General features: G+C 47.6%; 1 protein-coding gene and 1 long non-coding RNA gene across 19 annotated transcripts in view; one reads left to right on the top strand and one right to left on the bottom strand.

Moving 5' to 3' along the window:
• The window catches only part of LOC118379639 (phosphatidylinositol-binding clathrin assembly protein-like), an 82,064-nt gene that overhangs the window by 20,462 nt on the left and 39,102 nt on the right, over positions 1-22,500 (bottom strand). For 2 of the 6 annotated variants that reach the window (XM_052497705.1, XM_052497708.1), the window contains 9 exons: positions 22,323-22,434; positions 17,214-17,320; positions 13,297-13,338; positions 12,828-12,848; positions 8,021-8,106; positions 7,304-7,433; positions 5,968-6,095; positions 3,558-3,658; positions 2,886-2,990 (listed from right to left, as the gene is read on the bottom strand). In XM_052497705.1, the coding sequence (XP_052353665.1) occupies positions 2,886-2,990; positions 3,558-3,658; positions 5,968-6,095; positions 7,304-7,433; positions 8,021-8,106; positions 12,828-12,848; positions 13,297-13,338; positions 17,214-17,320; positions 22,323-22,434 (832 nt within the window). The remainder of the gene's footprint in view (positions 1-2,885; positions 2,991-3,557; positions 3,659-5,967; positions 6,096-7,303; positions 7,434-8,020; positions 8,107-12,827; positions 12,849-13,296; positions 13,339-17,213; positions 17,321-22,322; positions 22,435-22,500) is intronic. The other 4 variants (XM_052497706.1, XM_052497710.1, XM_052497707.1 and 1 more) reach the window with 4 other exon arrangements.
• LOC127916204 (uncharacterized) lies at positions 855-2,878 on the top strand. 13 transcript variants are annotated; one of them, XR_008093884.1, is made up of 5 exons: positions 855-1,416; positions 1,742-1,839; positions 1,970-2,034; positions 2,425-2,521; positions 2,717-2,878. It is a non-coding gene; the product is annotated as an uncharacterized LOC127916204 (long non-coding RNA). The 13 variants fall into 13 exon arrangements; XR_008093876.1 differs by having other exon boundaries at positions 2,360-2,521; positions 2,782-2,868; XR_008093882.1 differs by having other exon boundaries at positions 1,742-2,001; positions 2,457-2,521.

Raw genomic sequence — 22,500 nt, 5'->3', positions numbered from 1 at the left:
CCCTCATCTCATCTCCCTCATCTCATCTCCCTCCTCTCATCTCCCTCATCTCATCTCCCTCATCTCATCTCCCTCCCTCCCTCCCTCATCTCATCTCCCTCCCTCCCTCATCTCACCTCCCTCCCTCATCTCACCTCCCTCCCTCATCTCACCTCCCTCACCTCCCTCATCTCACCTCCCTCATCTCCCTCATCTCACCTCCCTCATCTCCCTCATCTCACCTCCCTCATCTCCCTCATCTCACCTCATCTCATCTCCCTCATCTCATCTCCCTCCCTCATCTCCCCTCCCTCATCTCATCTCCCTCATCTCATCTCCCTCATCTCATCTCCCTCATCTCATCTCCCTCATCTCATCTCCCTCATCTCATCTCCCTCATCTCATCTCCCTCATCTCATCTCCCTCATCTCATCTCCCTCATCTCATCTCCCTCATCTCCCTCTCTCATCTCCCTCCCTCATCTCATCTCCCTCCCTCATCTCATCTCATCTCCCTCATCTCATCTCCCTCATCTCATCTCCCTCATCTCATCTCCCTCCCTCATCTCATCTCATCTCCCTCATCTCATCTCCCTCCCTCATCTCATCTCCCTCCCTCATCTCATCTCCCTCCCTCATCTCATCTCCCTCCCTCATCTCATCTCCCTCCCTCATCTCATCTCCCTCCCTCATCTCATCTCCCTCATCTCCTCCCCTCCCTCATCTCCTCCCCTCCCTCATCTCCTCCCCTCCCCTCCCTCATCTCCTCCCCTCCCCTCCCTCATCTCTCCTCCCCTCCCTCATCTCCTCCCCTCCCTCATCTCCTCCCCTCCCTCATCTCCTCCCCTCCCTCGACTAAGAGAAAATGAAGCGAGGGAGTGGAGAAAAGGAGGAGGAATAACATTTGGTGAGGAAGCTGTATCTGGCTTCAGGAGTGTGTTGACACAGCAATGCATCCCAGATGGCAACCTATTCCCTACATACTACACTACTTTTAACCTGAGCCCTATGGGGTGTTGTGTAGTATGTAGGGAATAGGGTGCCCTCTAGGACTCCACGTTGACGAAGTAGGAACTTCCTGCTTGGTTCAGCAGGAAACAGAGGGGAAGGATCAGAGAAAACCAGCACACTCAGCAAAGAGAGAGAGAAGAGAACACGAAAAAAACAAGAAAGAAAGAAGAGTTAACCGTTAGCTAAGTGTTTGGAGGGGCTCAGAATGAGAGAATAGAGGCAGCAGAGGGAAGAGGGGAATAGATGAAGCTAGTTGTAATCGTAGCTAGTAAGCTAAACCAAGACAGAAAGTAAGAGGTTTATTAGTCTAACAGCTAGTTGTAATCGTAGGTAGTAAGCTAAACCAAGACAGAAAGTAAGAGGTTGATTAGTCTAACAGCTAGTTGTCATCGTAGGTAGTAAGCTAAACCAAGACAGAAAGTAAGAGGTTGACAAGTCTAACAGCTAGTTGTAATCGTAGGTAGTAAGCTCAACCAAGACAGAAAGTAAGAGGTTTATTAGTCTAACAGCTAGTTGTAATCGTAGCTAGTAAGCTCAACCAAGACAGAGAGTAAGAGGTTTATTAGTCTAACAGCTAGTTGTCATCGTAGGTAGTAAGCTAAACCAAGACAGAAAGTAAGAGGTTGACAAGTCTAACAGCTAGTTGTCATCGTAGGTAGTAAGCTAAACCAAGACAGAAAGTAAGAGGTTTATTAGTCTAACAGCTAGTTGTAATCGTAGCTAGTAAGCTAAACCAAGACAGAGAGTAAGAGGTTTATTAGTCTAACAGCTAGTTGTAATCGTAGGTAGTAAGCTAAACCAAGACAGAAAGTAAGAGGTTGATTAGTCTAACAGCTAGTTGTCATCGTAGGTAGTAAGCTAAACCAAGACAGAGAGTAAGAGGTTTATTAGTCTAACAGCTAGTTGTCATCGTAGGTAGTAAGCTCAACCAAGACAGAAAGTAAGAGGTTTATTAGTCTAACAGCTAGTTGTCATCGTAGGTAGTAAGCTAAACCAAGACAGAAAGTAAGAGGTTGATTAGTCTAACAGCTAGTTGTAATCGTAGGTAGTAAGCTCAACCAAGACATAAAGTAAGAGGTTGATTAGTCTAACAGCTAGTTGTAATCGTAGCTAGTAAGCTCAACCAAGACAGAGAGTAAGAGGTTTATTAGTCTAACAGCTAGTTGTCATCGTAGGTAGTAAGCTAAACCAAGACAGAAAGTAAGAGGTTGACAAGTCTAACAGCTAGTTGTAATCGTAGGTAGTAAGCTAAACCAAGACATAAAGTAAGAGGTTGATTAGTCTAACAGCTAGTTGTAATCGTAGGTAGTAAGCTAAACCAAGACATAAAGTAAGAGGGTGATAAGTCTAACAGCTAGTTGTAATCATAGGTAGTAAGCTAAACCAAGACAGAAAGTAAGAGGTTTATTAGTCTAACAGCTAGTTGTAATCGTAGGTAGTAAGCTCAACCAAGACAGAAAGTAAGAGGTTGATTAGTCTAACAGCTAGTTGTCATCGTAGGTAGTAAGCTAAACCAAGACAGAAAGTAAGAGGTTGACAAGTCTAACAGCTAGTTGTCATCGTAGGTAGTAAGCTCAACCAAGACAGAAAGTAAGAGGTTGATTAGTCTAACAGCTAGTTGTCATCGTAGGTAGTAAGCTAAACCAAGACATAAAGTAAGAGGGTGATAAGTCTAACAGCTAGTTGTAATCATAGGTAGTAAGCTAAACCAAGACAGAAAGTAAGAGGTTTATTAGTCTAACAGCTAGTTGTAATCGTAGGTAGTAAGCTCAACCAAGACAGAAAGTAAGAGGTTGATTAGTCTAACAGCTAGTTGTCATCGTAGGTAGTAAGCTAAACCAAGACAGAAAGTAGGAGGGTGATTAGTCTAACAGCTAGTTGAGTTATTCTCTTTACCATCAGCGGCTGGCTGCACGCCGTTATTGGCTATTCCTCTAGCCCCGCCCCCAAAAACAGCATCAAAATCTAGACTTATGGAGGACTCAGCTTGCACAGCGGCACCTAGGAGACAGAGGTCAGAGGTCATGAGACTGTCGTCAGGGCTACATACAACTGGCTTCAGGCGGAAGACATTGTGAACACAGAGGAAGCACTGGCTGGCTCTCAACAAAAATCATATTTATTCATCTCTGTTGCTAGGGAGCATGGGGTCATCAGAACAGCATCATAACGCTGAAGAAAACGTTTTAACATTGGCGTTAACCGCTACATAGGACGCATTTGAATATTTCTAATAGAAAAGAAAAATGGTGGCTAGACGAATGAACGGATGATGAATGGATAAACGCAGGAATGACTGAATACATGACACAGGAAATACATTTTTATATTTACAAACTAAAAAGAGACGTGTATTCAGAGACCAAAATAAAAACCCCTGAAGTCTAAACATAGAGGATTGTCAGGACAAAGGCTTTTACACGGGTTGTGTGTGACTATACACCACTGATCAACACTCTGTACCCCCCTCCTTCTGAACCCCAGGAGGTTAAGTGACAAAAACAAAGTGTGTGTGTGTGTGTTTTTTCCTGTGTTGATTAGTAGCATGCATGCATGTCTATGTCCTACCTCCCCAGGCACTGGCGGCTGTAGAGATGGAAGGAGTGCTCTGGACAACAGGGATGTAGGCTGGCTGTAGGTCAAACAGATCACTACTGAGGTTGGGCATGCTGGAGGGGAGGGAGAGAAAGAAAATCAACCCGTGAGTAAATGGGATTAAAATTGCCCTTCTACTTTATCAACGTATCTTAAACAAAAAGAAGAAGAGAAGAAGAGGACTGCCAGCAATGATTAAGCCAAGACAACAAACCCCAACAAGTAATCAAATCATAGATCTTCCAATTGCGTAAATATCAGCTTTGACATACGCAGAGCGATAATAACTGATCATGTGAACAGCATTTTAAAAAACAAAAACAATAACGTTGATTCAATTTATTATGTCTTCTTGATTTGATCAGGGCACCTTGGACTACTGTGGTTGTTGTTGAGACGGCCCATAGCCTTATTATCTATAGTAACTGTTATAACCACCTGGCATTAGCGTGTTATAACCACCTGTCATTAGCGTGTTATAACCACCTGTCATTAGCGTGTTACACCTGTTATAACCACCTGTCATTAGCGTGTTATAACCACCTGTCATTAGAGTGTTACACCTGTTATAACCACCTGTCATTAGAGTGTTACACCTGTTATAAGCACCTGTCATTAGCGTGTTACACCTGTTATAACCACCTGGCATTAGCGTGTTATAACTGTTTTAACCACCTGGCATTAGCGTGTTATAACTGTTTTAACCACCTGGCATTAGCGTGTTATAACTGTTTTAACCACCTGGCATTAGCGTGTTATAACTGTTTTAACCACCTGGCATTAGCGTGTTATAACTGTTTTAACCACCTGGCATTAGCGTGTTATAACTGTTTTAACCACCTGGCATTAGCGTGTTACAACTGTTTTAACCACCTGGCATTAGCGTGTTACACCTGTTTTAACCACCTGGCATTAGCGTGTTACACCTGTTATAACCACCTGGCATTAGCGTGTTACACCTGTTATAACCACCTGGCATTAGCGTGTTACACCTGTTATAACCACCTGGCATTAGCGTGTTACACCTGTTATAACCACCTGTCATTAGCGTGTTACACCTGTTATAACCACCTGTCATTAGCGTGTTACACCTGTTATAACCACCTGTCATTAGCGTGTTACACCTGTTTTAACCACCTGGCATTAGCGTGTTATAACTGTTTTAACCACCTGGCATTAGCGTGTTATAACTGTTTTAACCACCTGGCATTAGCGTGTTATAACTGTTTTAACCACCTGGCATTAGCGTGTTACACCTGTTTTAACCACCTGGCATTAGCGTGTTACACCTGTTTTAACCACCTGTCATTAGCGTGTTACACCTGTTATAACCACCTGTCATTAGCGTGTTACACCTGTTATAACCACCTGTCATTAGCGTGTTACACCTGTTATAACCACCTGTCATTAGCGTGTTACACCTGTTATAACCACCTGTCATTAGCGTGTTACACCTGTTATAACCACCTGTCATTAGCGTGTTACACCTGTTATAACCACCTGTCATTAGCGTGTTACACCTGTTATAACCACCTGTCATTAGCGTGTTACACCTGTTATAACCACCTGTCATTAGCGTGTTACACCTGTTATAACCACCTGTCATTAGCGTGTTACACCTGTTATAACCACCTGTCATTAGCGTGTTACACCTGTTATAACCACCTGTCATTAGCGTGTTACACCTGTTATAACCACCTGTCATTAGCGTGTTACACCTGTTATAACCACCTGTCATTAGCGTGTTACAACTGTTATAACCACCTGTCATTAGCGTGTTACAACTGTTATAACCACCTGTCATTAGCGTGTTACAACTGTTATAACCACCTGTCATTAGCGTGTTACAACTGTTATAACCACCTGTCATTAGCGTGTTACACCTGTTATAACCACCTGTCATTAGCATTTTATAACTGTTTTAACCACCTGTCATTAGCGTGTTATACCCACCTGTCATTAGCATGTTATACCCACCTGTCATTAGCATGTTATACCCACCTGTCATTAGCATGTTATAACTGTTTTAACCACCTGTCATTAGCATGTTATACCCACCTGTCATTAGCATGTTATAACCGTTTTAACCACCTGTCATTAGCATGTTATACCCACCTGTCATTAGCATGTTATAACTGTTTTAACCACCTGTCATTAGCATGTTATAACTGTTTTAACCACCTGTCATTAGCGTGTTATAACCACCTGTCATTAGCATGTTATAACCACCTGTCATTAGCATGTTATACCCACCTGTCATTAGCATGTTATACCCACCTGTCATTAGCATGTTATAACCACCTGTCATTAGCATGTTATAACCACCTGTCATTAGCATGTTATAACCACCTGTCATTAGCATGTTATAACTGTTATAACCTACCTATTGGTGGATGGTGTGTTGAATAGCTCCATGGCCTGGTTGGTGTTGTGGTTGACACTGCCCATAGACTGTGTACTGGGGGAGGCAGAGGGAGGCAGGGACACACCGATCTCCTTCAGACGCTGGTCCTGGAGGAGCAGAGAAACACTGTCAAACATAGAGTACGAGTTGGCCAACACACCTGACTTTACTAACATGTTTTAGCCTTGAGCTGATAAATTATTATCTATATGTAGATTTTCTCAGCGTTTATAGAGAGCAGTATGACGGACCAATGTCAGCGTGTTCCAAGGCAAACTCAAAACATCTTCAGCTGGAAAATGTGAACTGTCAACATGTTTTCTGCAGGACTATTTACTAGCTCGACTAGAACTCTGCTGCATTGTCCCCGTCACCACCCACAGAGCTCATGTAAAACATTCAAACGTACACAGCAGTTACATCAATGAAGCAAGAAATAAGCCAGAGGTCACAACGTGTTGTTCCCAGCAAGCTGTTTGACTTTCCCTCATAACAGGTGGAGTGTGTGAAGCGTCCAGCGATGCTTTCAGGCAGTTAGATCTGAATATGATTAGTGTTTTTCTGTAGTTTCGTTGTTATGGTATTTCTAATCGCCCAAGTGAAATGGTGTTTAGTGGAGCAATATAGTTGTAAACTTGTTATGATGTTTAGTGTATAAGTGCTCCCCTTCTAAAGCCTGCTGTCTCTCCTTATAACCCCTTCTTTGTGTTGTGTGTGTGTGTGTGTGTGTGTGTGTGTGTGTGTGTGTGTGTGTGTGTGTGTGTACTTGTTTTTCTACCTTATCAGGACCCCAATGTCCTCACATTTCACCTTATTGTTTTCCTACCTTATCAGAACATTAACTTTTTTTGAAAAGTCAGGACTTGAATTTGTTTGAATACTATTTTAAGCTTAAGAGTTAGGTTTAGGGTTTTGGGGTAAAGTTTTTGGAGTTAGGTTAAGGTGAGAGTTAGGTTAAGGTGAGAGTTAGGTTAAGGTGAGAGTTAGGTTAAGGTGAGAGTTAGGTTAAGGTGAGAGTTAGGTTAAGGTGAGAGTTAGGTTAAGGTGAGAGTTAGGTTAAGGTGAGAGTTAGGTTAAGGTGAGAGTTAGGTTAAGGTGAGAGTTAGGTTAAGGTGAGAGTTAGGTTAAGGTGAGAGTTAGGTTAAGGTGAGAGTTAGGTTAAGGTGAGAGTTAGGTTAAGGTGAGAGTTAGGTTAAGGTGAGAGTTAGGTTAAGGTGAGAGTTTGGATTTTTATTGGTGAAAAAATAATTACACTCCAAAAAGTCAATTTCCCAAACACACAGCTGTGTCCAAGTGAATCAGTGTAATGATGTACCTGTACCTTGAGGGCCTGCAGTCTGGCCTGCTCCTCTTCCAAGGCCTGCAGTCTCTCCTTCTCGTCCATGCGGCTGAAGGACATGCCTGTACTGGACAGAGAGGTCACGGCACTGGACAGAGTGGACGCTCTATAGTGGGAGAACAGGGAGAGAGGACAGGTTTTCTATACCGTATAAACATGAAGAGGATAAACCAGAGGTTTAGATAGTGTATACACCACTGGTAGCAGCGATAGTTTCTGATTCAGAGGGGGTTGGGTTAAATGCGAAAGACACATTTCAGTTGAATGCATTCAGATGGACAACTGACTTGGAAGCCCCATTTCCCTTCATGTAAATGCTGACAAAATTGTTTGAAATTCAACTCTTGTCTCCACTAGGAGGAATGTCTTAAAGGTTTTACAGTAAAGTATAGCTATGGTCTTCTTATACAGGTTTTATGGTAAAGTATAGCTATGCTCTTATACAGGTTTTACAGTAAAGTATAGCTATGCTCTTCTTATACAGGTTTTACAGTAAAGTATAGCTATGCTCTTCTTATACAGGTTTTATGGTAAAGTATAGCTATGCTCTTCTTATACAGGTTTTACAGTAAAGTATAGCTATGCTCTTCTTATACAGGTTTTATGGTAAAGTATACATGTTCATGTGCTTCTTCCACAGGTTTTACGGTAGACATAATGCGGTGGTTCAATGCCAGTCCAGTCGTACCGTACCTGGTGTCAGCACTGAGCTCCTTGGTCTTCTTCCCCTCCAGAGAGGCTAGGTGCTGCTCCAGAGCCTCCAGGAGACTACTGGGGGCCTGGGGGAGAACGAGGGGAGGAGAGGGAGAGGGAGGACGAGGGGAGGACGAGGGGAGGAGAGGGAGGACGAGGGGAGGAGAGGGAGGACGAGGGGAGGAGAGGGAGGACGAGGGGAGGAGAGGGAGGACGAGGGGAGGAGAGGGAGGACGAGGGGAGGAGAGGGAGGAAGGGGAGGAGAGGGAGGACGAGGGGAGGAGAGGGAGGACAAGGGGAGGAGAGGGAGGACGAGGGGAGGAGAGGGAGAGGGAGGACGTGGGGAGGGGAGGAGAGGGAGGACGAGGGAAGGGAGGACGAGGGGAAGGAGGAGAGGGAGGACGAGGGGAAGGAGGAGAGGGAGGACGAGGGGGAGAGGACGAGGGGGGAGAGGACGAGGGAGGACGGGGGGGGGACGAGGGGGGACGAGGGGAGGACGGGGGGGGGACGGGGGGGACGAGGGGAGGACGGGGGGGACGAGGGGAGGACGGGGGGGAGAGGACGAGGGGAGGAGGGAGAGGGAGGACGAGGGGAGGAGAGGGAGAGGGAGGACGAGGGGAGGAGAGGGAGGACGAGGGGAGGAGAGGGAGGACGAGGGGAGGAGAGGGAGGACGAGGGGAGGAGAGGGGAGAGGGAGGACGAGGGGAGGAGAGGGAGAGGGAGGACGAGGGGAGGAGAGGGAGGACAAGGGGAGGAGAGGGAGAGGGAGGACGTGGGGAGGGGAGGAGAGGGAGGACGAGGGGAAGGGAGGACGAGGGGAAGGGAGGAGAGGGAGGACGAGGGGAAAGGAGGAGAGGGAGGACGAGGGGAAGGGAGGAGAGGGAGGACGAGGGGGGAGAGGACGAGGGGGGGACGAGGGGAGGACGAGGGAGAGGGAGGAGGAGGAGGAGGAGACAGGGAAAAGGGGATGAGACTTGCCAAAATAAAACTCATTCTCACTGTACCCGCTCTGTCACGCATTCAGTCCCAGAAAATCCCTCTCAGAATAGAACCAAGGCTTTGTCCCCAATAGCTCCCTATTCCATTCATAGTGCACAGGGCTGAAAAGCAGTGTACTCTATAGCGAATAGGGTGCTACTGGGGATAAAGCCCACAGCTACATGCACTCTGTATAAAGTAGATTAACAACAACAGGTTCCAGGAAAACAGATCAACGTCTGAACAGAGTGGAAGAGAGGGAGGAAACAGAACAGGAGGGAAAGGAGGGGATGAGTGGAGGTGGTTGGGAAACATGCGGACAGTTCACATTTTGTCCTGTCTGGGTTCGTGCCAAAATATACACAAACACCCGGTAGGGGTCATAGCCTAGTTGGACAAGGCTGGTTCTTTGGCTGTTGTGTCCCAAATGCATTAAAGAGATGAGGGTGCCATTTCAGATGCATCCCAAGAGAAAAAGGAAGAGATTGCTTCAATTGGAGGTTGTGTCTGAAATAAGGGATGGGCTCCTGTGATGGGGACCATAAAGAAATAACAAATCAGACTTCAACGAGGGGCAGCAGCGGGTCGGGGGGGTAGTGCACTACTTTACACCAGGGCCCTATGTAGTAGTGCACTACTTTACACCAGAGCCCTATGTAGTAGTGCACTACTTTACACCAGAGCCCTATGTAGTAGTGCACTACTTTACACCAGAGCCCTATGTAGTGCACTACTTTACACCAGAGCCCTATGTAGTGCACTACTTTACACCAGAGCCCTATGTAGTGCACTACTTTACACCAGAGCCCTATGTAGTGCACTACTTTACACCAGAGCCCTATGTAAGTGCACTACTTTACACCAGAGCCCTATGTAAGTGCACTACTTTACACCAGAGCCCTATGTAAGTGCACTACTTTACACCAGAGCCCTATGTAAGTGCACTACTTTACACCAGAGCCCTATGTAAGTGCACTACTTTACACCAGAGCCCTATGTAGTGCACTACTTTACACCAGAGCCCTATGTAGTGCACTACTTTACACCAGAGCCCTATGTAAGTGCACTACTTTACACCAGAGCCCTATGTAAGTGCACTACTTTACACCAGAGCCCTATGTAAGTGCACTACTTTACACCAGAGCCCTATGTAAGTGCACTACTTTACACCAGAGCCCTATGTAGTGCACTACTTTACACCAGAGCCCTATGTAGTGCACTACTGTTGACCACTATGGGACATGAAGGTAGAAGCTCTATAGTGATCTGGTCCAAAGTAGACCAAGTGTAGATCATTTAGAGCACAGTCAGGGGCCTCTGTTTAGACAGAGGAAATATTAGCTCGGACACACACTGTTCTATTCCCTCCTACTATATAACCACATTCCACCTTGACACACAGAGAGAGAGAAAGAGTGAGAGAGAGAAAGAGTGAGAGAGAGAAAGAGTGAGAGAGAGAAAGAGTGAGAGAGAGAAAGAGGCAGAGAGAGAAAGAGGCAGAGAGAGAAAGAGGCAGAGAGAGAAAGAGGCAGAGAGAGAAAGAGGCAGAGAGAGAAAGAGGCAGAGAGAGAAAGAGGCAGAGAGAGAAAGAGGCAGAGAGAGAAAGAGGCAGAGAGAGAAAGAGGCAGAGAGAGAAAGAGAGGGGGGAGAAAGAGAGGGGGGAGAAAGAGAGGGGAGAGAAAGAGAGGGGAGAGAAAGAGGCAGAGAGAAAGAGGCAGAGAGAAAGAGGGGGGAGAAAGAGGGAGAGAGAAAGAGAGAAAGAGAGAAAGAGAGGGGGGAGAAAGAGGGAGAGAGAAAGAGGGAGAGAGAAAGAGGGAGAGAGAAAGAGGCAGAGAGAAAGAGGCAGAGAGAAAGAGGGAGGAGAAAGAGGGAGGAGAAAGAGGGGAGAGAAAGAGGGAGAGAGAAAGAGGGAGAGAGAAAGAGGGAGAGAGAAAGAGGGAGAGAGAAGAGGGAGAGAGAAAGAGGGAGAGAGAAAGAGGGAGAGAGAAAGAGGGAGAGAGAAAGAGGGAGAGAGAAAGAGGGAGAGAGAAAGAGGCGAGAGAAAGAGGCGGGAGAAAGAGGCGGGAGAAAGAGGCGGGAGAAAGAGGCGGGAGAAAGAGGCGGGAGAAAGAGGGGGGAGAAAGAGGGGGAGAAAGAGGGGGAGAAAGAGGGAGAGAGAAAGAGGGAGAGAGAAAGAGGGAGAGAGAAAGAGGAGAGAGAAAGAGGGAGAGAGAAAGAGGGAGAGAGAAAGAGGGAGAGAGAAAGAGGGAGAGAGAAAGAGGGAGAGAGAAAGAGGGAGAGAGAAAGAGGGAGAGAGAAAGAGGGAGAGAGAAAGAGGGAGAGAAAGAGAGAGAGAAAGAGGGAGAGAAAGAGGGAGAGAAAGAGGCAGAGAGAAAGAGGCAGAGAGAAAGAGGCAGAGAGAAAGAGGGAGAGAGAAAGAGGCAGAGAGAAAGAGGCAGAGAGAAAGAGGGAGAGAGAAAGAGGGAGAGAGAAAGAGGGAGAGAGAAAGAGGGAGAGAGAAAGAGGGAGAGAGAAAGAGGGAGAGAGAAAGAGGGAGAGAGAAAGAGGGGAGAGAAAGAAGAGAGGGAGAGAGAAAGAGGGAGAGAGAAAGAGGAGAGAAAAAGAGAGAGAGAAAGAGAGAGAGAAAGAGAGAGAGAAAGAGGGAGAGAAAGAGGGAGAGAAAGAGGGGGAGAAAGAGGGGGAGAAAGAGGGGGAGAAAGAGGCAGAGAGAAAGAGGCAGAGAGAAAGAGGCAGAGAGAAAGAGGCAGAGAGAAAGAGGGAGAGAGAAAGAGGGAGAGAGAAAGAGGGAGAGAGAAAGAGGGAGAGAGAAAGAAAGAGGGAGAGAAAAAGAAAGAGGGAGAGAAAGAGGGAGAGAAAGAGAGGGGGAGAAAGAGAGGGGGAGAGAAAGAGGCAGAGAGAAAGAGGCAGAGAGAAAGAGGGAGAGAGAAAGAGGGAGAGAGAAAGAGAGAAGTAAAGGGAATAGTTGTTATTTTAACCGCTAGTCTTCCCCTGACAACAAAATGTCACTCTTTAAAAGTTTAAAGAGTGAAAAAGGAAAATGTCTTGATGTCATTGTTACAACTACGATGTCTTAATGCATAGCAGGGCTCTTGGCATTTCTACAACGAGCCCGTGTGAGCCTCATTTGAAAAATATAGGTGCAAATAAAGAAATGTAGGACTAGAATGAAAAATATTTGAGATTTTAAAAAAGACGGAATCCTTAATTCCAGGTCGCACAGCAAAATATTTATGTTGCACTGTAGAGCCCTGCATAGCATGCAAACATTACAGTCATTAACAGGGGGTCAAATATAGGTTAAATTCATACGCTAAATGGGTGAAAAACATTCTTTATCAATGCTCTGTGGCTGTCTAATTAAAGGAAAGAGAGGACCTTTCAATGTATATAGCTGACCCCTGACCCACTCTGGGTCTGTCTGGACGTGCGTTCATGCATGGGGTGGGGGGATTCATGCATGGGGTGGGGGGATTCATGCATGGGGTGGGGATTCATGCATGGGGTGGGGATTCATGCATGGGGTGGGGATTCATGCATGGGGTGGGGGATTCATGCATGGGGTGGGGGGTTCATGCATGGGGTGGGGGGATTCATGCATGGGGTGGGGGGATTCATGCATGGGGTGGGGGATTCATGCATGGGGTGGGGGTTCATGCATGGGGTGGGGGGTTCATGCAAACCAGAGCACAAGCTAAGGTAAAGTCAACAACCTCACAGCAGTCACCATGACAAAGGTCATTGACTTCACTCTTCAGCTGAAGTAGTGCTGGTATTTCTAGGGAGGGGAGATGCTGGGGGAAAGCATTACAGTAAGTAACCCACCACCTACAATGCATGATCCTTTAACTGCCTGTTGGGGGAATGGTAGAGGGCTTGTTTTACTTTACAGTGGTCTGCAACGTGTTTCACATCACTGCCAAGCTCATTGCCTGTCTGGGCCTCCACTGTCGCAACTCACTTTGAAACAAATGACTGAACCAACAGGGTAAGCACAACGCATCATGTTGAAGGCAAAGAGAAAGGAGTACAGAGAAAAGAGGTAGATCAACAAAATGAGTAACGAGAGACACAGAGAGAGAGAGACACACAGAGAGAGAGACACACAGAGAGAGAGACACACAGAGACAGAGAGAGACAGAGAGAGACAGAGAGAGACAGAGAGAGACAGAGAGAGACAGAGAGAGACAGAGAGAGACAGAGAGAGACAGAGAGAGACAGAGAGACACAGAGCCGTTACATGAATGAATGGATGAAGATGTGTGTGTGTGGAACCAGAAGAGGTGAATATATAGACTGACCTGTGAGAGATCGGGGATATCACCCTGATCTATTCCAACTTGCTGTTGTCACAAACACACAACAGAAAACAAAACAGGCCAACGGAAAACAGGGGGGAAATAAAACAAGGGAATCATTACTTCCATGCAGTGACCAAGGCGGTACGTCCCAATAAAATCTCCTTCCTCCTGAAGTGTGCACTTGATCACTACTTTCCACAAATGTAAACGCATTGGATCGGAGGATGCTAGTGTGTTTCTACATACCAGTCATTTCCTTTCAAACCCATGCTGTGTGTATGTACCCACATGTGTAACTGATACACACAGACGCACATTTTTAAATGGATGTCCCTTAATGGGGATCCTAATCATTCAAACCATGAAGAGAAGTGTACAAGTGCACACTTCAGGAGAAAGGAGAGATTATTGGGACGCAGCGTTTGTAAACATCGAAAACAACAATGGAAACAAAATGAAGATTCCAATCAAACATGCTGACACAACCGGATCGATGAATATGATTGGACGATCTTGAGTATGCCTTTGTGACTGACCAATGGGAGACGAGACACGGTGAGAGTGTGGTGAATGAATGGTGAGCAAATTGAACACACATTTAAAATAGTTCCAAAACAACATTGAAACTGTGGGGCGAGAGAGAGGGGTAGTGGGGCGAGAGAGAGGGGTAGTGGGGCGAGAGATGGGAGAGAGAGAGGGGTAGTGGGGCGAGAGATGGGAGAGAGAGAGGGGTAGTGGGGCGAGAGATGGGAGAGAGAGAGGGGTAGTGGGGCGAGAGATGGGAGAGAGAGAGGGGTAGTGGGGCGAGAGATGGGAGAGAGAGAGGGGTAGTGGGGCGAGAGATGGGAGAGAGAGAGGGGTAGTGGGGCGAGAGATGGGAGAGAGAGGGGTAGTGGGGCGAGAGATGGGAGAGAGAGAGGGGTAGTGGGGCGAGAGATGGGAGAGAGAGAGGGGTAGTGGGGCGAGAGATGGGAGAGAGAGAGGGGGAGTGGGGGCGAGAGATGGGGAGAGAGAGGGGTAGTGGGGCGAGAGATGGGAGAGAGAGGGGGTAGGGGCGAGAGAGGGGAGAGAGAGAGGGGTAGTGGGGCGAGAGATGGGAGAGAGAGAGGGGGTAGTGGGGCGAGAAATGGGAGAGAGAGAGAGGGGTAGTGGGGCGAGAGATGGGAGAGAGAGAGAGGGTAGTGGGGGCGAGAGATGGGAGAGAGAGAGGGGTAGTGGGCGAGAGATGGGAGAGAGAGGGGTAGTGGGGCGAGAGATGGGGAGAGAGAGGGGTAGTGGGGGCGAGAGATGGGGAGAGAGAGGGGTAGTGGGGGCGAGAGATGGGAGAGAGAGGGGTAGTGGGGGCGAGAGATGGGAGAGAGAGGGGTAGTGGGGCGAGAGATGGAGAGAGATGGGTAGTGGGGCGAGAGATGGGAGAGAGAGGGGTGGGGGCGAGAGATGGGGTGTGGAGAGAGAGGGGTGTGGGGCGAGAGATGGGGTGTGGGGTAGTGGGGCGAGAGATGGGAGAGAGAGGGGTAGTGGGGGCGAGAGATGGGAGAGAGGGGTAGTGGGGCGAGAGATGGGAGAGAGAGGGGTAGTGGGGCGAGAGATGGGAGAGAGAGGGTAGTGGGGGCGAGAGATGGGAGAGAGAGGGTAGTGGGGCGAGAGATGGGAGAGAGAGGGTAGTGGGGCGAGAGATGGGAGAGAGGGGTAGTGGGGGCGAGAGATGGGAGAGAGAGGGGTAGTGGGGCGAGAGATGGGAGAGAGAGGGGTAGTGGGGCGAGAGATGGGAGAGAGAGGGGTAGTGGGGCGAGAGATGGGAGAGAGAGGGGTAGTGGGGCGAGAGATGGGAGAGAGAGGGGTAGTGGGGCGAGAGATGGGAGAGAGAGGGGTAGTGGGGCGAGAGATGGGAGAGAGAGGGGTAGTGGGGCGAGAGATGGGAGAGAGAGGGGTAGTGGGGCGAGAGATGGGAGAGAGAGGGGTAGTGGGGAGAGAGATGGGAGAGAGAGGGGTAGTGGGGAGAGAGAGGGGGTAGTGGGGCGAGAGATGGGAGAGAGAGGGGTAGTGGGGCGAGAGATGGGAGAGAGAGGGGTAGTGGGGCGAGAGATGGGAGAGAGAGAGGGGTAGTGGGGCGAGAGATGGGAGAGAGAGGGGGTGTGGGGCGAGAGATGGGAGAGAGATGGGTAGTGAGAGATGGGAGAGAGAGGGGTAGTGAGAGATGAGAGAGGGGTGTGGGGCGAGAGATGGGAGAGAGAGGGGTAGTGAGAGATGGGAGAGAGAGGGGGTGTGGGGCGAGAGATGGGAGAGAGATGGGTAGTGAGAGATGGGAGAGAGAGGGGTAGTGAGAGATGAGAGAGGGGGTGTGGGGCGAGAGATGGGAGAGAGAGGGGTAGTGAGACATGGGAGTTATAGGGGCAGTGAGACATGGGAGAGAGAGGGGCAGTGAGACATGGGAGAGAGAGGGGCAGTGAGACATGGGAGAGAGAGGGGCAGTGAGAGATGGGAGAGAGGGGCAGTGAGAGATGGGAGAGAGGGGCAGTGAGAGATGGGAGAGAGGGGCAGTGAGAAATGGGAGTTATAGGGGCAGTGAGAAATGGGAGAGAGAGGGGCAGTGAGAAATGGGAGAGAGAGGGGCAGTGAGAAATGGGAGTTATAGGGGCAGTGAGAAATGGGAGAGAGAGGGGCAGTGAGAAATGGGAGTTATAGGGGCAGTGAGAAATGGGAGAGAGAGGGGCAGTGAGAAATGGGAGAGAGAGGGGCAGTGAGAGAGAGGGGCAGTGAGAGATGGGAGAGAGAGGGGCAGTGAGAAATGGGAGAGAGGGGGGTAGTGAGAAATGGGAGAGAGAGAGGGTAGTGAGAAATGGGGAGAGAGAGAGGGGAGAGAGAGAGGGGTAGTGAGAAATGGGAGAGAGGGGTAGTGAGAGATGGGAGAGAGAGAGGGGTAGTGAGAGATGGGAGAGAGGGAGGGGTAGTGAGAGATGGGAGAGAGAGAGGGGTAGTGAGAGATGGGAGAGAGAGAGGGGTAGTGAGAGATGGGAGAGAGAGGGGGAGTGGGATGAGAGGGAGTGGGGGAGAGAGAGGAGTGAGAGCGCCTAACCTCCACCCCATCTAAGGGTCATTTTTGGAGGTGTTCAGCTGCGTACACGAGTTGGCGTACTCTCTCTGTGTGTGTGTGTGTGTGTGTGTGGCCTTTTCTCATTGGGCAAAAGTCCGTCCTCTCTCCCCCGTCCTCCGGGAAAACAATAAGTGCTCCACAAGTGTGTCGTATCAGAGAAAAACACACATTTAAAAACACGATAGACTATGTTTTATCTATAAAATGCCAGAGTTAAAAAACTAAACATCCAAATGCACCTTTATTTTGGGATCCACCCCAGTAAACGTAATTTGCCTGATGTGGGCGTGGAGGAGCTGCTACTGGGGGTGTCCCAGAGGTAAAGACCAACGAAGCAGACCATAGACCAAAGTCTGGGGAGGTCTCAAATATCACTTTCATTTGTATGTCCTGTAGCTTTAGAATCACAGCAAAGTCGGTTCCTGTTTCAGTCTTTGGCCACATTTGAATGGGTCAACCAAAACACCCCGATGACTGGTTGACAAATAGTCCACCCCCCACAATGCAGCTGGTGAGATGCTACCGCAGCGACTTCCTCTGAAAAAACGGCATGACCTTAATTCACGTGATTTTTGTAAAGCTCACGCCTCAACATGTAGTCTTGACGGTTTTTATAACCATGACGCAACACCGAACAACGGTCACCGATGTGATCCGCCCGAACGCAGCCATTCCATTCATACAAGGGCATTTTCATCCTAGTTCACGGTCCTCGCCGCCTAGCCTCGATTACCTTTGACCTTATTGAAAAGTAGGCGAGAGAGGATGGAGAGAGAGGACGCAGGATTTGGCCTGTGAGTTTGCGTACAGTGTGCGCGTGTACCTCTGCTACTTTGAGAAACTCAGACAGCTTGGTCATCCTGTACAGGAACTTCTTATAGATGTCCAACGCCTCTTTACACTGACCCTTCTTCAGATCAAAATACTTCTCTGAGACAGAGAGAGACAGAGGACAGGAGAGAGGGACAGAGGACAGGAGAGAGAGACAGAGGACAGGAGAGAGAGGACAGGAGAGAGAGGACAGGAGAGAGAGGACAGGAGAGAGAGGACAGGAGCGAGAGGACAGGAGCGAGAGGACAGGAGCGAGAGAGAGAGAGAATAGAAGAGACAGAGGACAGGAGCGAGAGAGAGAGACAGAGACAGAGAATAGAAGAGAGGAAAGTACAAAAAAGCCATTAGTAGAGGGAGACACTCAGAAATACATCTCAACCTGTAAAGACAGAGCCACAGCATTACACACCCACACCCACGTTAGACAGCGGAGCTCACATCAGCCGATAGACAACCTGTAGTGTTCATTGATATTCCCTGTCTTAGAGTCTAACATAGCAGATTTAAAACCACATCAAATTGGCACAATAACTTTAAATCTCATTGCAAGAAGAAACACAATGTGCTCAGGATAACAGCCACCAGTACCAATCTAGAGTTGACAGCTCAGTCTACATCAGTACCAATCTAGAGTTGACAGCTCACAGTCTACATCAGTACCAATAGAGTAGACAGCTCACAGTCTACATCAGTACCAATAGAGTAGACAGCTCACAGTCTACATCAGTACCAATAGAGTAGACAGCTCACAGTCTACATCAGTACCAATAGAGTAGACAGCTCACAGTCTACATCAGTACCAATAGAGTAGACAGCTCACAGTCTACATCCGTACCAATAGAGTAGACAGCTCACAGTCTACATCCGTACCAATAGAGTAGACAGCTCACAGTCTACATCCGTACCAATAGAGTAGACAGCTCACAGTCTACATCCGTACCAATCTAGAGTAGACAGCTCACAGTCTACATCCGTACCAATCTAGAGTAGACAGCTCACAGTCTACATCAGTACCAATAGAGTAGACAGCTCACAGTCTACATCAGTACCAATAGAGTAGACAGCTCACAGTCTACATCAGTACCAATAGAGTAGACAGCTCACAGTCTACATCAGTACCAATAGAGTAGACAGCTCACAGTCTACATCAGTACCAATAGAGTAGACAGCTCACAGTCTACATCAGTACCAATAGAGTAGACAGCTCACAGTCTACATCAGTACCAATAGAGTAGACAGCTCACAGTCTACATCAGTACCAATAGAGTAGACAGCTCACAGTCTACATCAGTACCAATAGAGTAGACAGCTCACAGTCTACATCAGTACCAATAGAGTAGACAGCTCACAGTCTACATCAGTACCAATAGAGTAGACAGCTCACAGTCTACATCAGTACCAATAGAGTAGACAGCTCACAGTCTACATCAGTACCAATAGAGTAGACAGCTCACAGTCTACATCAGTACCAATAGAGTAGACAGCTCACAGTCTACATCAGTACCAATAGAGTAGACAGCTCACAGTCTACATCCGTACCAATCTAGAGTAGACAGCTCACAGTCTACATCCGTACCAATCTAGAGTAGACAGCTCACAGTCTACATCCGTACCAATCTAGAGTAGACAGCTCACAGTCTACATCCGTACCAAACTAGAGTTGACAGCTCAGTCTACATCCATACCAATCTAGAGTAGACAGCTCACAGTCTACATCAGTACCAATCTAGAGTAGACAGCTCACAGTCTACATCAGTACCAATCTAGAGATGACAGCTCATAGTCTACATCAGTACCAATAGAGTAGACAGCTCACAGTCTACATCAGCACCAATAGAGTAGACAGCTCACAGTCTACATCAGTACCAATAGAGTAGACTGCTCACAGTCTACATCAGTACCAATAGAGTAGACTGCTCACAGTCTACATCAGTACCAATAGAGTAGACTGCTCACAGTCTACATCAGTACCAATAGAGTAGACAGCTCACAGTCTACATCCATACCAATCTAGAGTAGACAGCTCACAGTCTACATCAGTACCAATCTAGAGATGACAGCTCAGTCTACATCAGTACCAATCTAGAGATGACAGCTCAGTCTACATCAGTACCAATCTAGAGATGACAGCTCAGTCTACATCAGTACCAATAGAGTAGACAGCTCACAGTCTACATCAGTACCAATAGAGTAGACAGCTCACAGTCTACATCAGTACCAATAGAGTAGACAGCTCAGTCTACATCCGTACCAATCTAGAGTTGACAGCTCAGTCTACATCCGTACCAATCTAGAGTAGACAGCTCACAGTCTACATCCGTACCAATAGAGTAGACAGCTCACAGTCTACATCAGTACCAATAGAGTAGACAGCTCACAGTCTATATCAGTACCAATAGAGTAGACAGCTCACAGTCTACATCAGTACCAATAGAGTAGACAGCTCACAGTCTACATCCGTACCAATAGAGTAGACAGCTCACAGTCTACATCCGTACCAATCTAGAGTAGACAGCTCACAGTCTACATCCGTACCAATCTAGAGTAGACAGCTCACAGTCTACATCCGTACCAATCTAGAGTAGACAGCTCACAGTCTACATCCGTACCAATCTAGAGTAGACAGCTCACAGTCTACATCCGTACCAATCTAGAGTAGACAGCTCACAGTCTACATCAGTACCAATAGAGTAGACAGCTCACAGTCTACATCAGTACCAATAGAGTAGACAGCTCACAGTCTACATCAGTACCAATAGAGTAGACAGCTCACAGTCTACATCAGTACCAATAGAGTAGACAGCTCACAGTCTACATCAGTACCAATAGAGTAGACAGCTCACAGTCTACATCAGTACCAATAGAGTAGACAGCTCACAGTCTACATCCGTACCAATAGAGTAGACAGCTCACAGTCTACATCCGTACCAATAGAGTAGACAGCTCACAGTCTACATCAGTACCAATAGAGTAGACAGCTCACAGTCTACATCAGTACCAATAGAGTAGACAGCTCACAGTCTACATCAGTACCAATAGAGTAGACAGCTCACAGTCTACATCAGTACCAATAGAGTAGACAGCTCACAGTCTACATCAGTACCAATAGAGTAGACAGCTCACAGTCTACATCAGTACCAATAGAGTAGACAGCTCAGTCTACATCCGTACCAATCTAGAGTAGACAGCTCACAGTCTACATCCGTACCAATCTAGAGTTGACAGCTCACAGTCTACATCAGTACCAATAGAGTAGACAGCTCAGTCTACATCCGTACCAATCTAGAGTAGACAGCTCACAGTCTACATCAGTACCAATAGAGTTGACAGCTCACAGTCTACATCAGTACCAATCTAGAGTTGACAGCTCACAGTCTACATCAGTACCAATAGAGTAGACAGCTCACAGTCTACATCAGTACCAATAGAGTAGACAGCTCACAGTCTACATCAGTACCAATCTAGAGTTGGTACAGTCTACATACAATTATCATCAGTACACGTCAGTGTCCAAGAGGTGTCTGTATACTAGGGTTCCCCAACATGTCAGTGTCTAAGAGGGTTCCCCAACATGTCAGTGTTTAAGAGGGTTCCCCAACATGTCAGTGTCTAAGAGGGTTCTGTATACTAGGGTTCCCCAACATGTCAGTGTTTAAGAGGGTTCCCCAACATGTCAGTGTCTAAGAGGGTTCTGTATACTAGGGTTCCCCAACATGTCAGTGTCTAAGAGGGTTCTGTATACTAGGGTTCCCCAACATGTCAGTGTTTAAGAGGGTTCCCCAACACGTCAGTGTTTAAGAGGGTTCCCCAACATGTCAGTGTTTAAGAGGGTTCCCCAACATGTCAGTGTCTAAGAGGGTTCCCCAACATGTCAGTGTCTAAGAGGGTTCCCCAACATGTCAGTGTCTAAGAGGGTTCCCCAACATGTCAGTGTTTAAGAGGGTTCCCCAACATGTCAGTGTCTAAGAGGGTTCCCCAACATGTCAGTGTTTAAGAGGGTTCCCCAACATGTCAGTGTTTAAGAGGGTTCCCCAACATGTCAGTGTCTAAGAGGGTTCTGTATACTAGGGTTCCCCAACATGTCAGTGTTTAAGAGGGTTCCCCAACATGTCAGTGTCTAAGAGGGTTCTGTATACTAGGGTTCCCCAACATGTCAGTGTTTAAGAGGGTTCCCCAACACGTCAGTGTCTAAGAGGGTTCTGTATACTAGGGTTCCCCAACACGTCAGTGTCTAAGAGGGTTCCCCAACACGTCAGTGTCTAAGAGGGTTCCCCAACACGTCAGTGTCTAAGAGGGTTCCCCAACACGTCAGTGTCTAAGAGGGTTCCCCAACACGTCAGTGTCTAAGAGGGTTCCCCAACATGTCAGTGTCTAAGAGGGTTCCCCAACATGTCAGTGTCTAAGAGGGTTCCCCAACATGTCAGTGTCTAAGAGGGTTCCCCAACATGTCAGTGTCTAAGAGGGTTCCCCAACATGTCAGTGTCTAAGAGGGTTCCCCAACATGTCAGTGTCTAAGAGGGTTCCCCAACATGTCGGTGTCTAAGAGGGTTCTGTATACTAGGGTTCCCCAACATGTCAGTGTCTGAGAGGGTTCCGCAACATGTCGGTGTCTAAGAGGGTTCCCCAACATGTCAGTGTCTAAGAGGGTTCTGTATACTAGGGTTCCCCAATACGTCAGTGTCTAAGAGGGTTCTGTATACTAGGGTTCCCCAACTGGTGCCCCTGGGGGTGACTTCAGCCCGCCGGTAGATTAACTCGCACCTCCAAGTTTTCGGAGAAAAACGACGACATAAAAGAACAGCAGGAAATGAGCTCCAAGTGATTTTACATTTTTGAAATCTGTTCCCAACTATTCCCAATAGAGACTATCGTAAGCGAGGTTTGAAAATGATCATGTTTTAGTCAAATATTATATCTGTTTGGGATTCTTGGTCAAATTGCAGTCTCCAAATGATTTGTAATTATGTTCCGGACTCCCGTACATCCACTCAATCATTTTTATTTGTAATAAAATCGGCCTGCAGCCAAATAGAGTTGATAATCCTTATTCCTTTACTCAGCTAGAATGAATGGTTACATCTGATTCTAGACCTGTCCTTACCCAGTAGGTTGATGACACCCTCGTTGTAGGCAGCAAACAGACGGATGGAGTCTTTAAACAGCAGCATGAAGGCTGCATTGATGACTGCGTTAGTCAACTCATTAGGGTTGGCCTGGAGACAGGGAGACGGGAAGACAGGGAGACGGGGATGGAGACGGGAAGACAGGGATGGAGACGG

This window comes from Oncorhynchus keta, chromosome 35 (genome assembly GCF_023373465.1).
Source record: "Oncorhynchus keta strain PuntledgeMale-10-30-2019 chromosome 35, Oket_V2, whole genome shotgun sequence".
Taxonomy (NCBI): Eukaryota; Metazoa; Chordata; class Actinopteri; order Salmoniformes; family Salmonidae; genus Oncorhynchus; species Oncorhynchus keta.
The sequence above is the reverse complement of the archived record's forward strand: the minus strand, read 5'-3'. Positions and strand labels throughout refer to the sequence as shown.